The sequence below is a fragment of the Nothoprocta perdicaria genome, unplaced genomic scaffold, assembly GCF_003342845.1.
Source record: "Nothoprocta perdicaria isolate Ctin4 unplaced genomic scaffold, notPer1 scaffold_75, whole genome shotgun sequence".
Classification (NCBI taxonomy): domain Eukaryota; kingdom Metazoa; phylum Chordata; class Aves; order Tinamiformes; family Tinamidae; genus Nothoprocta; species Nothoprocta perdicaria.
In genome coordinates this window covers 689,333-703,186 of record NW_020456032.1, presented here as the reverse complement: position 1 = coordinate 703,186, position 13,854 = coordinate 689,333, and the positions used below count along the sequence as shown (strand labels likewise).

Here is a 13,854-nt window from a genome sequence, read left to right as displayed (position 1 = left end):
ACACTTTGGGGCTGCAAGAAACGCAGTTTCTTCTCCGCGGTTCGGAGAAGCAGCCGAGGCTGCAACGCGCCCGCACCTGCCAGGCAGGGCTGCACAACCGGGCACAGGTGCAGAGGGAAAGGGAAGGGAAAGCCCTGGTGGAAGGGAAGCGGGGACCCGGCTGCGTGCTGCCCGCGCGGCACCGCGGGCACAGGGGAGCGCAGCCGCGCGGCCGGCAGCGTGGGCTCGGGGAAACGCAGCAGGTTCGTGCCGTTTGAAAGCAGGTCGCCCGCTGCCATCTCACTGCAAGCTCTGTCCTCCCTGCACACCATAAATACCATAAAATTACAATCCCCAAATCGGTCTAATGAGGAGAGGGCAGGACTCTTCCCCTCCACCTTTATGCAGGGCAATATCACATCCCTGCGGACCCGAGGGTGGCTGTGTGCCCCCATGCACCAAACCCACCCACACAGGGCTGGGGCTTTGCCCTTCAAGTAAAGAATTGCCAGATGAATGAGCTAAGGATTTTTAGAGTTGTTGGCACAAATCACAGTCATCTGTCACAAGGATGTATCTGCTTTACACAGTGAGCAATGACTGACTTTGGTTCTCTGGGGGCTGTTAAAATCTTTTGGTTCAAAAGAAACATTTCTTTAAATATTGCTTTTATTTTTGGCTACTAGTTTTAGTTTAACAACATGCACTTGTTAAAAGCATTTTATAAAATACCCAATATTAAACTCCTGAAATAAAGATTTCCTCCTCCACTTAAACACAGCTAGGTACACAAATCCCTGCATATATCTCTTTCCAAAAACACCCTCTTCCCTAACAAGATAATATGTGCTTACATTGTACCAAGATTTAAAAAATCCGGGACTGAATGCAAGAAAAGGTCTTAAAATTTCAGCCTGCTCACACCTACCACCTCAAGAGGAAGCACTACCACTGGGACACGACTGAAATGGGTTCAATAAATAACTTCTCTCTGGCCAGGGGGAGCAAAATAAAAGCACATAAAGGCAAGAAGGCAGGAGGCTGCTGCTTCCAGGTATATTGTATCACATTCGAGTTTCGATTCTACTTGTTCAGGATTCACCTGTTTCGCTTAGTATGCACTAATGAACAGGTGGATAGAGCCAAAGCCAAAGTCAAAGGAATTATGACAGAACACTAATGTATTAAACATCCTGCAGGTCTCATCATGCACCTCGCACGGCAAACACTCAGCCTCCTTTCCAGATCTGACAATAAAATGATGAAACATCATTCTGCCTTTTGAAACCTCCTGCAACGCACACAAGTAACGCTTCCTCTTGCTTCAACAGCAAGTTCTAAGTTATTCTAAATATAGCAAGTTTCTCCCAGCTTCTGATTTGGGAGAGCTGCTGAAGGAAAATACCGTCACGCACACGGGCACTCGCTTCTTTGGCAGAGCTTTGAGCACCGTCCCGCAGGGCTCTGTCCCCAAAGCAGCTCCTCGGACTCACACAACTCCTAGAGCCGCCACACAGGGTGGCACGCACGGCGCTGCGGGCGCCCGGGCGGCACCGCGGCCCCGCCGCAAAGGCGGCAAGGAACAACCCCTTCTCCTGCTACCACCCTCACAACACTGCATCACAAAAATATAATGTTTATCAAAATATCATTTTTAGAATCTAGTAGAATGAATGAATTTTAAAATGAATCTTGCTACTATCTTACCATGCAGTTCATTTTTTTTTTTTTCCTGTGTGTAATACATTAATTGTAAAACACAAACCAAGGATCCAGCTCCTGAGTCAAGAATTTTTATAATCACACATAGCAAACAGCATTGAACAAAGGCACTAGTTCAGATTTGCAAAGAAAAACTCAGGAAAGTAATTTCTTCAGCCTACTCAGAGACACTATCTAGTAAGTTTAGTATTTCTGGGAGCAAATATTTTAGCTGGAAAAGAACAGCCAAAACTTTGACAATTCTCGCACATTTGGGTTATCCACTCCGAAATGCCCAGGAAAGCTGCTCGGACACTTCTATTTGTGTGTTTCCTATTAAATTTTCAAGGGTTTTGTACAAGGTCAGAAAAAGAATGATATAACTACTATATATGCATAGAATGAGATGTGGAAATGGAATGAGATGTTTTGAGCATTCTTTAGCAGCACCCATGCTGACAACTTCTATTTCATTTGCTAATGACAAGTGTGCTTAAAGAAAACATACCCACGTGGAGGTCCCAGCTCGGGACGTGATGTAAGGACAAGAAGCCTCTTGGTGCATTTGCTATTGAAGTCCTACTACAGCAATACCATATGGGAAAAGAAAAGCAAAAACACACCAAAACCACCATCGATGCAATCCTGTATCTCTTAAAGGAAAAGCCGTATTTACCAGGGCCTGGAGCATGCCGTTCATGACGATAGTCCCCTCCATGGTCTGATAGGAGGATTTAGATAACATGGAAAGGATCCAGTCCAGAAAATCAGCCATCCGCTTTTGTCGCACATCAAGACGGACAATAAACCTGTCACAGGAAAAACAGAAATAAAACCCTGCAGTTACAAACTTCATGACTCTCAGTTAAAATCTGATTTTTCCTGCTATCCAAGCTGGTTGCAGCTCCCAGAGGCAATTCTGCTAGGCATTTTCCTACACCTTTTGGGGGTGGAAATAGCTCAAACATCAGCTCTTTAGGCTTCTGTTTGTGAGCAAGGCTCTGATCCAAAACTTGACTCAAAAATATAGCAACCTATTAACTAGAATTGTGAAGGTGTCTCATTGTATTTGTAAAGCTTCAAACTTTACAAAGTTCCCAGATCAAGTTACTTTCATCACAACTGGTGAAAAGCTGAACTGAATACACAGTAATTCTCACCAAGAACAGCAGCCCTGCACATGTGCTCCACAACAGATCCACACTTGACGTGTGTCACACGGAGCTGTTTCAAAGGGCACACAGCCATCACCCAGAGCAGATTTTTATTTCCAATTTTTGATAAGGTCAAATACTTACTGCTTATCAGGGAGAATGGATCAGAAGATGCATTTTAATCTGTTTTTATAGAGGACCAAAATAGTTGATCATGGTTAAACTATCTCCCTGAAGGTATTAATGGAGCCATCCCCAGTGCTTGTCAAGCCACAGTTAGGGCACGTGCTTCAGCACCTGATAACTCGGTCTGTGGCCCAGCAGAGGCATCCACACTACATTTAAAACTTTGCTCCCAATACAGTCAAAGGAAATAAGGAGGCACACGGCAAAGCCCACAAGATACGACTCCCCGCCCGCACAAGCAGGGTAAGCAGAGCCCACACCCCGCTCCTCCGCACACCTACTGCCAGATAGGGAGCTACGCTAACAGCTTAGGAGCAGGGAATACTAAACCCAAAGAAAGCAGGAAACCCTGATCAGACATGAGATCACTTGAGTCAAAGCCCATGGCTACTTCTGCTCAGCAATATAAGCACAAGGAAGCAGGGCCCGGTTAAGGGTTTACCTTTTTTTTTTTTTGTTTTGTTTTAACTAGTTTTTTTCCCCTTAAGAGAGCAGCAAGGACAAAGCTGTCTTGTGCACAAGCAGCTACCGTGCAGCAGGTGACAGGTCCCTGGAGTCCCTTCCCGCCCCAGGGAGGTTAAATTTTCCTTGAGGAAGCGCAGCAGCCTCCGGACATGAAGCACCGCAGGGACATCCCAACCTCCTGCTGGTGCCGCATCCCCAAGCAACCAAAGAGAAGAATCGTGGAATGAACTGCAGCCCCTTCGCATTATGAAATGGGAATGACTTGGAAAAGGGAAAATCTTGGATGTTGGTGGTTCCCAATCTTCCCTCCCAGCTTAGAGACTCCTTAGGGCAAGGACCACAACCTGGACTTGCCCTTCGTCGTCTCTCCCGCTCTCTCCCTCAGGAGTTTCCTGCGAACGCAGAGAGGCCTCATCCGCGCCCAGCCCCACACCCTGCTCAGCAGGGAACTCCGCACGTAGGAGCGGGGAACTCGAGCGCGCTCAGGCCTAGGGCCCGGCTCTTCTGTGTCCTGCTCTTTCAAGCACTAGGCTACTTTGAAAATGGTGTTTTCACATTAACTAAATAACTCTGTTAAGTAACGATATCTACACTGAACAGCAGTTTTGCTCCTGTACTGTCCTAAGCACCAAGGAGAGCCTCTGCTCCACAGGTGCCGGCAAAGCTGTCCCAGCAGAGCCCTCTAGCGTATAGCGGCCATACGTTAGTGCGCGTGTGGGGCACGGCAGCGTAAAGCCTTGCGAGAGGAGGGAAAAAAGGGGAAAATCGGGAAATCATAAACTGAGCTCATGCAAGTCCTTTTCTGAGAGATTATGCTGGAATAAGAGGTGTTTACTCTCACACTTAGGTCTTCTATCATTTACTTTCATACATTAATCACACATTGTATTATTTACTTTGCATCACAAGTGAAAAACAGTACTAAAGATAAATTTACTAAGAGGTGTAAGTCATAGTTCATGAGCACTGCATGGCACAAGACTTGGTTCTCCATGCTTTAAAAGTCATCTTCTCATTTATGCCAAAGGTCTAAGCTAGGCAGTTGTCAAGGTAATATTTTATATGCAATTATTCTCATGAATGTGATTAAAAGGCACTCATTCTAAACTTCCTAATATTCCTAAAATGTTAGGAAATGAGAGCAGAGGTACAGAAGATGACTGTTTCGAATTTATAATAAACCTAAAGACATAATTACAGAAGTGATGCAAAAAAAAAAAAAAAAATCAGAAAAAACAGCACACTAGCAACAGGGAAATTTCTTGGTGTCTGAACACAGAACTGAGTAATTTTAGAGAAGCTGGGACGTCTCCATCCTTGGAGATACCCGAACACCATCTGGACACAGCAGGTGCCCCTGTTTGAGCAGGGCGGTTGGACTAGATCACCTTGAGAGGTCCCTTCCAACCTCAACTGTATACTCATGGGGTGCGCTTTTCTAAGTCCTTCGAAACCAGAGAAAACACTCTGAGCTCTGATTATTCTCTCAGCACTAAGCGATTACTTGTGATCGACACATTCCCAACAACAAACAAGCTATTTGCAAGTTTAACACCTCACATACGATTGCCCAGCTTTCAGCCCTCCTGACACCATGATCAGTGATACTGTCACACTCAAAAACAGCCGGAGACGAGGGTTTTCTTCCTTTCTTGCCAAGAAGCACAAAAGAAACTTACTTTGAAACCAGTACAGCAGCTGCATCGCGAGCCTTATCACTGACGACCAAGTAACACTAAAAGAAAAATATGCATGGAAGTTCACATGTGCAGATTTAACAATGCAGCTACATAATAACTTTGTACATGAAATGCTTACAAACATGGTACTAAGCCTCAAACAGAAGGAAACCAAATATTCTATTTAACAAACCATATCCCAGACAACAGTCTTGCTTCCAGTATCCTTCAAAGCACCTCTACATTTACCGAAATCTTAAATTCGAGCTGTAGACATGTGGCAGCACAAGAACAAGTGAAAAGTCACCTAAGAGCTGCTACTGTTGGAAAGAAAAGCAGTTCAGGGGTCTGTGTGTGTGTGTGTGTGTGTGTGTGGCGTAAGCCCCTTAAGATAAAAATAAACCACAAGTTAGCCACTTCCATTTACGCTCACTGGAAGTTTACTATCTTCACCAAAAATCTTTCATATGTTCATAGCTTCTCAGAGCTACTCATCCTGATCAAATGGTCATTTCTTCTATACATCATAAAATTTGGCTTTCAGGAAAACCTGCTAGTATTTTCAAATTTTAGAAGCTTTTACAGTAGTAAATATATACTAAAAAATATACATTCATACCAGACAGTCATAAAAGAAAATAGTTTACTACTTTAGAGTTAAGAGTCTCACCTGACATGAAAGATACAGGTACATATTAAAGACTCTAAAGCTATGGAAAAAATTCTTTACAGATTAGACACAGAAAATTTTGCCTTAAATATTATTTGACAATACGACATATTATTCTATATTAAAAGATTAAGCTTGAAAAAAATAATCACAGGGTTGATGCATTATGGGATGTATCATACTTACCTTTGCTGTTTTAAGTATACGATCCATTGTTGTCACACGAGCACCCCCTTCTTCAGAAAGATTTCCATCAAAACGGGCCAGATCGAAAGGAATCAGGCATATCATGGAGAGCCACAATAAAAGCATATAGCGAGTCTCCCAAGTCTGGAGAAGAATGGTAAAATAAAATACACACTGCGTGTCCCGGAACGTATTGCAGCTGAACGGCCTGGAGCACAGAGCACACACTGGCTCCAAGGAGCTTTTCAATCAAGAAGGCAAAGAAAAAACTCTAAACCCGAATGCTCCGAAACCCCAAAGGGGAAAGAAGTGTAAGAGATCCCAAATAGGCAAGTTGCAATGAGGGACGCTCCCCTTGGACCTAGAACAATCGTACTCTTTCTGACTTCTCACTCAGTGTTGTTATCGTAACAACTGTTCAGGGATAGACAGGATGAAACTTTCATGGAGCTTCTAAGGTAAGGTTTCACCAGAAAAGCTAACACCTCTTAAACTGATGTTTGAGTGCATAGGAGGAATAGTTGTTATGTGGATAGTTGTAAGAAAGAGATGACCATAGTTTTGTGGAAATTCCTCTTTCAGAGCCAAAACTTATGCAGCTACATCAATAACAATGGCAAAGTGCTCAGAAGCAGAAAGAGGTACTAAAAACTGATTTGATTTTACAGTAAAGAATTCAGTTATGCAATTTTGAATAATTCAATTTTGCCCCTTGCAATAGAGGTCTCTTAAAAATTATCTCAATAAGCCTCTAAGAAATTTTTCTTTTCCTAATACAACAGTATGAAATATGTTATCACAATCCATCCCCAAATCTACTTTACCTAAATTCTGTTTGCCAATCATAATTCTTGCTCAGAAAAATAGAGAAATAAAACTCAGAGAAAAGAAACTTAAATAAGCAGAGTAGCTAATGAAATGCTGTTGCATTGTTTTTAAAATTACAAGCAGGAAGCAGAAAATTTGAATTTCTGTGTTATTTCTCTACACCCCAAAAATACGTTACAAAAGGCAAAAATCCATGTCCAAGCTGTTCAATTCTCCCCAACTTTCACCTCCCTCCTTTCAAAATGAGAGGGGGAAAAAAGTCCGTCATACATTTGAACGTGGACATAGGAACGGAGGGGACAAATTCTGAAATGGAACAAAGAAAACAAAGCATCTTCCTCATCTCCCGCACACATTTACTCCTCAAAAGAGGAGATCTCCAATGGTTTTAAAAATGTGTCCTGCTGATAAGAAACAGGAATAGAGACCTCAAAAGCAAACTGCTCCATTTCCTCTGATTTTAAATCAGCTTGAAGTTACGGAGTAATGTTACCAATTAGCACTCTCCATAGCAGAAAAGTATTTTTCAGTTACACCTTCTAGAAATTCAGTATCTTTTGCTGCCACTCCTTTTACTGTTGCTTATACTGCTTCCCTCATATGAGTGGGATTTTTACCTCTACTTAAACCTCTTTGTTTCTAAATCTGCAGAACACATCCAATAAAAGAAAAACAAACCACAACCTCCCCCTCAACAACACAGTTTCTTTTCTGAGAGGTGACTTTAGTATTAAATCCAACTATTCAGTTAACATTTTTTTGGAAGAATTTTCTAAAATTCTGTGGGAAATGTAAAGAGTTAGACAGTTCTCACCTCACAGTCTTTTGGATTCTGGTCTGCAAGCATATCCAAAACAGGCTGCAGATCACCTACTTCATGAGGAAACATCGGGAGGAAAAATTTGTACCCTCTCACCTGCAAAAGAAGCAGTGTCACTATTCTGTGAGCTATGGGCTATCCTCACAGATTGAAGAAAAAGAAGAGAGCCCTGAAGGAGCTTCTCCTATGATTCCTTTGCACCAAGAACCATAAGAATATGACTTTATTTTTTAAAATACCTCCAAGGTCTCCGAGTTGTTCCATGCCTAATAAGAACAAAAAGGAAGCTTTTTTTTTTTTTTTTTTTTTTTTTAAACTTTAAAACAAACACTGAAAAACTGGCTCAAGAGAGGATCAGTTTCTGCTCAAGGCATATTTACTTTTGGCACACAGACCTCTGAAAACCTTTGCTGAACAATTATATAATTGCACAGTCAATCTGTATTTTTGTTATACTTTCCACACACACACACACATACTTTCCTTGCATATCTTTCATAAATGACAGTCATTTTATCACTCAGCATCCCAGTGTCTGCATTTTTTTTTCCCTCTTTACTACACTGGATTGTTAAATATCATTAGCTAATTGTATCACTCTCTCTGAAGACCTGAGTGAATGGGGTTTTTTTAAAAAAAAAAGCTTTTAACTCTTTGTTTCATTGCAGTACTCCAACAATTACTTTTATTGTTAAAAAAAAAAGTAAAATATTGCTTAAATTATTTAAGTAACAAAGATAATAGAGCAAACTTATGCACTTTCAATTACTGCGTAAAAAATTTCTTTTTTTACCTTTGTAATGATGTAAAGGAATTTAAAAGCCAGGTGGATTAGCGAGGGAGAAGATTCACTGTCCCGTACTATATCCAACAAGGAATTCATCATCCACTCTAATGAAAGGAGAAAAAGAGTGAGGCTACATAGCGTAGCTCTGAATTTCTCATACTTTTAATATTAAAGAGTGAGGTAACAGTCATATATGTAATATCATCTACAGTAAATTTGAGATGTAACTATAAATTTTTCTAGCTCAACAGACACATACACAAATAATAAATTCAAAGATGAGATTTCTACCTAAGTGTCGATCCAAGAGGTTAGGCTGCTCCTGGTACTTGTCCATTATAACTGAAAAGGAAAAGATACTTGTGAAAATCAAATTAGCGGTTACTAACAGCATTAACTGAGAGATGCACCTCTGATTCTAGACAGCTTTAGAGTAAAAACATTAGGAGTCTAAAGCGAAGTGTTGCCACCACGTGTGAAGAGGCCAAAAGCAGGGGGACTGCAGAGCAGCTCGGGCGTCCGCAGGGCCGCCTGCTCCCAAAGGCCGAGCTGCTCCCCGGGCCGGCCGCCCGCTCCCCGCCGCGGCTCTCGCGGCCCCGGGCGCAGCGCTCGCGGCACGCGGAGCCGGCAGCCCCAGCCGCTCGCTCTCCTGCTCTGCGAGCCCCTCCATGCTGCCCTCCCAGCCCCTCCTGCCTCGCTGCTCACCTCTGCTCCTCAACACCCCCATTTCCACTTACTGCTCCCCACTAATTCTGCCAGTTAACACATCAAGTTACTAACTCGTTTTACACACACACGATACCTAAATGCACACACGATACCTAAACATCAAGAAGTGCAGCAGTATGAAGCCTTCTTCAACCCTGAGGCTAATGCAGCCAGGGCTAAGTTCTCCGCAGCCACCCATGGTGCCACCACAAGGACACCTTCTTCCCCATGCTTTGGACATATTTAACAGCCTGTACCCAAACAAGATACAGGAGGTGCAAATGCAAAGTAGCTACAGAAATCACAGAATGCTTAAGGCTGGAAGGGACCTCAGAGGGCATTAGTCCAACCCCCTGCACACGCAGGGTCACCCAGGGCACAGGCTGCATCCAAGCGGGTTTGGGAGATCTCCAGGGAAGGAGCCTCCACAGCCTCTCTGGGCAGCCTGTGCCAGGGCTCTGTCATCCTCACGGGTAAGAATTTTTTCCTTAAGTTCCTGCAGAACTTCTGGTGCTTCAAAAGCTAGTTTTCACAAGAGATAATAAAACAGCCAATGTTAACCCAGCTATAAAACAACATTGATGATTATCTGGATCCTTTTAGATATTTGGTCAAAAAGTGTCTTTTTACTTAAAATTAAATATGTTTTTAACCCCTCCTTTTCCTGCATTTGTTTCTCCCAACAGTTTTGCTCTCTAACCCTTTCACCCTTCTCCTCTTGATCATATAGTTAGATTTAAAATGCAACACAAGTTCAACAGAGCTACGCCTGACCACTGCATGACATGGCACAAGTGCTTTCCAGGCACAGCCAGCCCAAGAGCATCCTTGTGTTACCTGCACCGCTCTGTCGGGTCTACGAAGCGCTGTTTACTACCAGGAGATGAAGACTCAGCTCCTAATTAACACCAACTTCCTCATGAAATTAATGGTATCTTAAATGAATAAATGGTATCTTAAATGAATAATGGAACTGGAAAACGCAAAAAGAGCCACTGCGCTCACAGCAAGCGCTTTCGATTAGAAATCTAAAATAAAACCTCAAAACACTGATTGAAGAGAAGGAATGAAATGAAAGCTTTTGTAATGTTGTTATTTCAGAAAAAAAAACCTTCCTAATTTTCCCTACAAAACTATGTTAGTAGATTACAAAGTTGAACACCACAGGCTTCTGAGATTGCTTTAAAGATCTACGTTAAAATCCTCTGTAACTGGTCATTTCTGACTGGTTTGCACACAGACCAACCTTCAACATCGTGTTTATATACCCACTAACTCTGCCAACGTATTTGGGACACTCTCTTTTGCCAATGAAGCATGAAGTGAGGCCTTATTGTTATGAGAAACCCCAGAAGAAGATGCACCCAAGGACTTATTTTCACTGTTGTTGTTGGTATATTATGAGGATATGGACAAAAGAGCAGGTGATGCTGGTATATTATGAGCGAATACGGACAAAAGGAGCAAACACTGGTAGAAGACAAAGATAAGGACCTCCGTATCTTCGTGGAACTGGCTGAAGCAGGACAGCAGAACCAAAACAGGGCCTACTGAGCCAAAATGAAGACATATATGGAAGTGACCTCTGTGAAGATGACCACCAAGGGGTCTCAAAAAAAACCCCAGAGACCCCCAAAGGGACAGGAGGGTGCATGCATGTGAGGGTGGGATATATTGTAATTAGTCCCAGGAAATTGAACGAATATGTATGATCATTTCCTAGAATTTAATGCATATGTAGATAATAGAGAAATAAAAAGTTTTAGCAAACACACCTTGGGGATACACGACAGGTGGAGCTATCCCTCGTGCATCCAGCGCTGCAATAAAGTGAACATCTGCTTCTTAATACTACACTGGTGTTAAGAGGTTTATTCCCGGTTTTGGGTGACATTATGACACTAAACCTTAGAAGCAGATACTCAACAACTAGTGCCGTGCCTATCAAAGTTAAGTGTGTGTATGTACGTGCGTGCATTAGCCGTGCAATGGCATGTGCTGCTGATCAAGATCATACTGCCACAAAGCCCGGTTTTCAAAGGAGATGCTCCCAGGAATCTAACAGTTGGCACTTTGGTGGCCAGCCAAGGAATTTCTCTCATTAACGACACAGAAGAGAGCTGCATGCAGGTAGGTCAGGAACACAGACAATGTAAATACCCAGAGACTGTACACGTGACGTGAGGCACGGCAGGACCTCAGCTCCACAAGCAGGCGACGGCTTCATAGGAAACAAGATTTCCAGAAAACACCTGGCTATCCCATCAAGTTCTGTCTTTTTACCTACAGTACTGAAGAATCAGTATAAATACGAGTGTTCTTGCTACTTTTTTGTCTGGATAGTCACATGTTCACCATTAGCTTTCTCAGATAACACCTGATGGGTTAAATGATCCTGGATGCAGGACATATTAACAACTATCACAAATTAGTGGAGCAATATAATGAATAATCAGCAACCCAATTCCAAAATCATGGACAGAAAAGTGGTAGCCGGGGAGCTGTCATTTCTGCCACAATATCCTCACCAAATACTTCCACTCATGGCACGCTCTTCCTCCTACCTACAACTAAGGTAATCCCTAACAGTGTGCACAGCTCTACCCTTTGTGCCGTTTTTCCTGGAAGGAAAGAGAAAAGAAGTGCCTCCACCCCAGAACACAGACAGCAGATGTTAACAACTTCTCAGCCAGGCTTCCTTACTGCCGTACAATCTAAACTCATGAACTGCTCCCTATCTCCAGCCAGCTGCACTTCAGAGACCGTTTCCTGCTAGAATTTGTACTTCTACCAAAGAACCTTGGCAAAGCCACATTTCTAGACGGGGGTCATTTTGGTTTATCCTTTGCTTACCTCGCTTCTCTTTTGTGAAAACAGAGAGGGCAGCACTATTTTTTTTTTTTGTTGATGGCAAGTTTTTGTAACATCACAATTTTTGCAAAAGCATTTGCAAAATGCTAATCCGTTCAAAACTATTTGGTTTGTAAATACACAAATCTCTGAAGGAGTTTTTGCAGATTACCTGGCCAGGACGTTGCAGCCGTTCCACAGAGCAGCAGCCCAACACCCAGGACACGGGTCCTTGGGGATGGTAACACCCCAGCGCCAGAGCCGGGGCCTGGTGGTCGCAGAGCCTCTGCCACTTGGGTCCCACAAACCCAGGGCTACTCAGGCGCATCCGAGCTGCCTCCATTCACCATGCATGAAGAATGCTGTTCGGCAATTAATATATTTTCTACGAAATGTGAAATCTATGATGGGAAACTGCAATCGTAAAATCCGAAGCATGCGTATTTTTACCAAGCAGTTAGATACCGAATTTGATAAAAACACATAAACTTATGATCAACAATAGCAAACTATCTTTGTGCAAACTTCTTTCCCCCTCTGTTCACACAGCTGTAACACCTACAGTTAAAGCAGCATTTCCCATTTGTACTGGGTGGTGTGTGGCTCAGTTTGCTCCTCACTCACCTTCCTCAGCCTTTGCACAGCTGGAGCTCTGGGCAGCTGATGAACGTCTGGGTTCGCTTGAAGCCTCTGCAAGACCTGCTACATCCCTGTGTGTGCAGGGCATTGGACTAGATGACTTCTGAGGTCCCTTCCAACCTTAAGCATTCTGTGATTCCATGATCTGCCTTGCCAAGCACTGAGAGGTTCCAACAGGGCTGCATTGACAGCAAAGCCCGAGCACGCCGCAGACAAACCCTGCTCGGAAACAGCAGGGCCGGCCGTGGGCAGCCGAGCCACCTCCCTGCAATGTGCACACACGCCTGGAAACCTTCCTTGTGTGGAAAATACACACACAAGAAGTTTGGGCTTGAGCAGAATACACCTCACAAGTTTCAAGTTTGTATCTTTAATGAGCAGAACAAAAGGAACCCAGACAGGGGGGAGACTGAGCGGAGCCAGGAGTGGGGGGAGAGACTGCGGGGAGCCTGGAGCGAGGGGGGCACAAAGGGCTCGAGTGACCTGAGGTGCCAACACGTGGGGGGAGGCACCGAGCTGGGCGCGGGCGGCCAGGCAGGCTGTGACTCCCGAGTCCCTTGGCCAGCGGGGAAAAGGAGAGGGCACCGCGGCCGGGAAATGAGGATAAAAGGGGGGCTGTGTCCCCCAGCAACCTGAGAGACCCCACAGGGATGTGCCCGGTGGACTCTCCCTTTATTCGAATAAAGTTTTGGGTATCCTCTGTCTCCTTATGGACATTCCATTCTTGGACAGCGAGATTTCTCCGCACATTCCTGAATTCACCTTGCCTGAATCGGCGCAGGCGACGGCGGCCAAGCAAGGCGGGGAATTCAGTTTTCTTAAACCCAGGGCCTGGTTTAACTACCGTGGGGCACGGGACGTGCACTTGGCAAAGGGGGCAAGGCAAACACAGACACACACAGAGACACACAGATCACACACACACACACACACACACACACAGAGCTGACCTGCCCGCCACCGCGGCCCCCCGCGGCCCGCTCACCGATGAAGCGCTCCACGGTGAGCTCGCGCGCGGCCGGGTCGGCGCAGGCGGCGCGGAGGGCGCCCAGGAGCCCGCGCACCTCGTGGCTCTCGCTGAAGCTCTCCAGGACGTGGCCCTCCACGACGGCGTCCAGGCCCGTGCTCGCCTCCTGCTCGCGGCCGCCGCCCTCCGCCTCGCCGAGCGCCATGTCCGCCACGGGCCCTGCGGGCGGCACCGG

At 44.5% G+C, this 13,854-nt stretch overlaps 1 protein-coding gene across 1 annotated transcript in view; it reads right to left on the bottom strand.

Annotated features, from left to right (window-relative positions):
* TBCD (tubulin folding cofactor D) overlaps nt 1–13,824 on the bottom strand; it is a 116,794-nt gene extending 102,970 nt beyond the window's left edge. Inside the window, exons 1-7 of the mRNA XM_026051347.1 lie at nt 13,638–13,824; nt 8,747–8,797; nt 8,462–8,559; nt 7,663–7,764; nt 6,021–6,164; nt 5,165–5,220; nt 2,357–2,489 (exon numbers count right to left, since the gene is read on the bottom strand). Of these exons, the coding sequence (XP_025907132.1) occupies nt 2,357–2,489; nt 5,165–5,220; nt 6,021–6,164; nt 7,663–7,764; nt 8,462–8,559; nt 8,747–8,797; nt 13,638–13,824 (771 nt within the window). The remainder of the gene's footprint in view (nt 1–2,356; nt 2,490–5,164; nt 5,221–6,020; nt 6,165–7,662; nt 7,765–8,461; nt 8,560–8,746; nt 8,798–13,637) is intronic.
* Between the last annotated feature and the right edge of the window lie 30 nt (nt 13,825–13,854).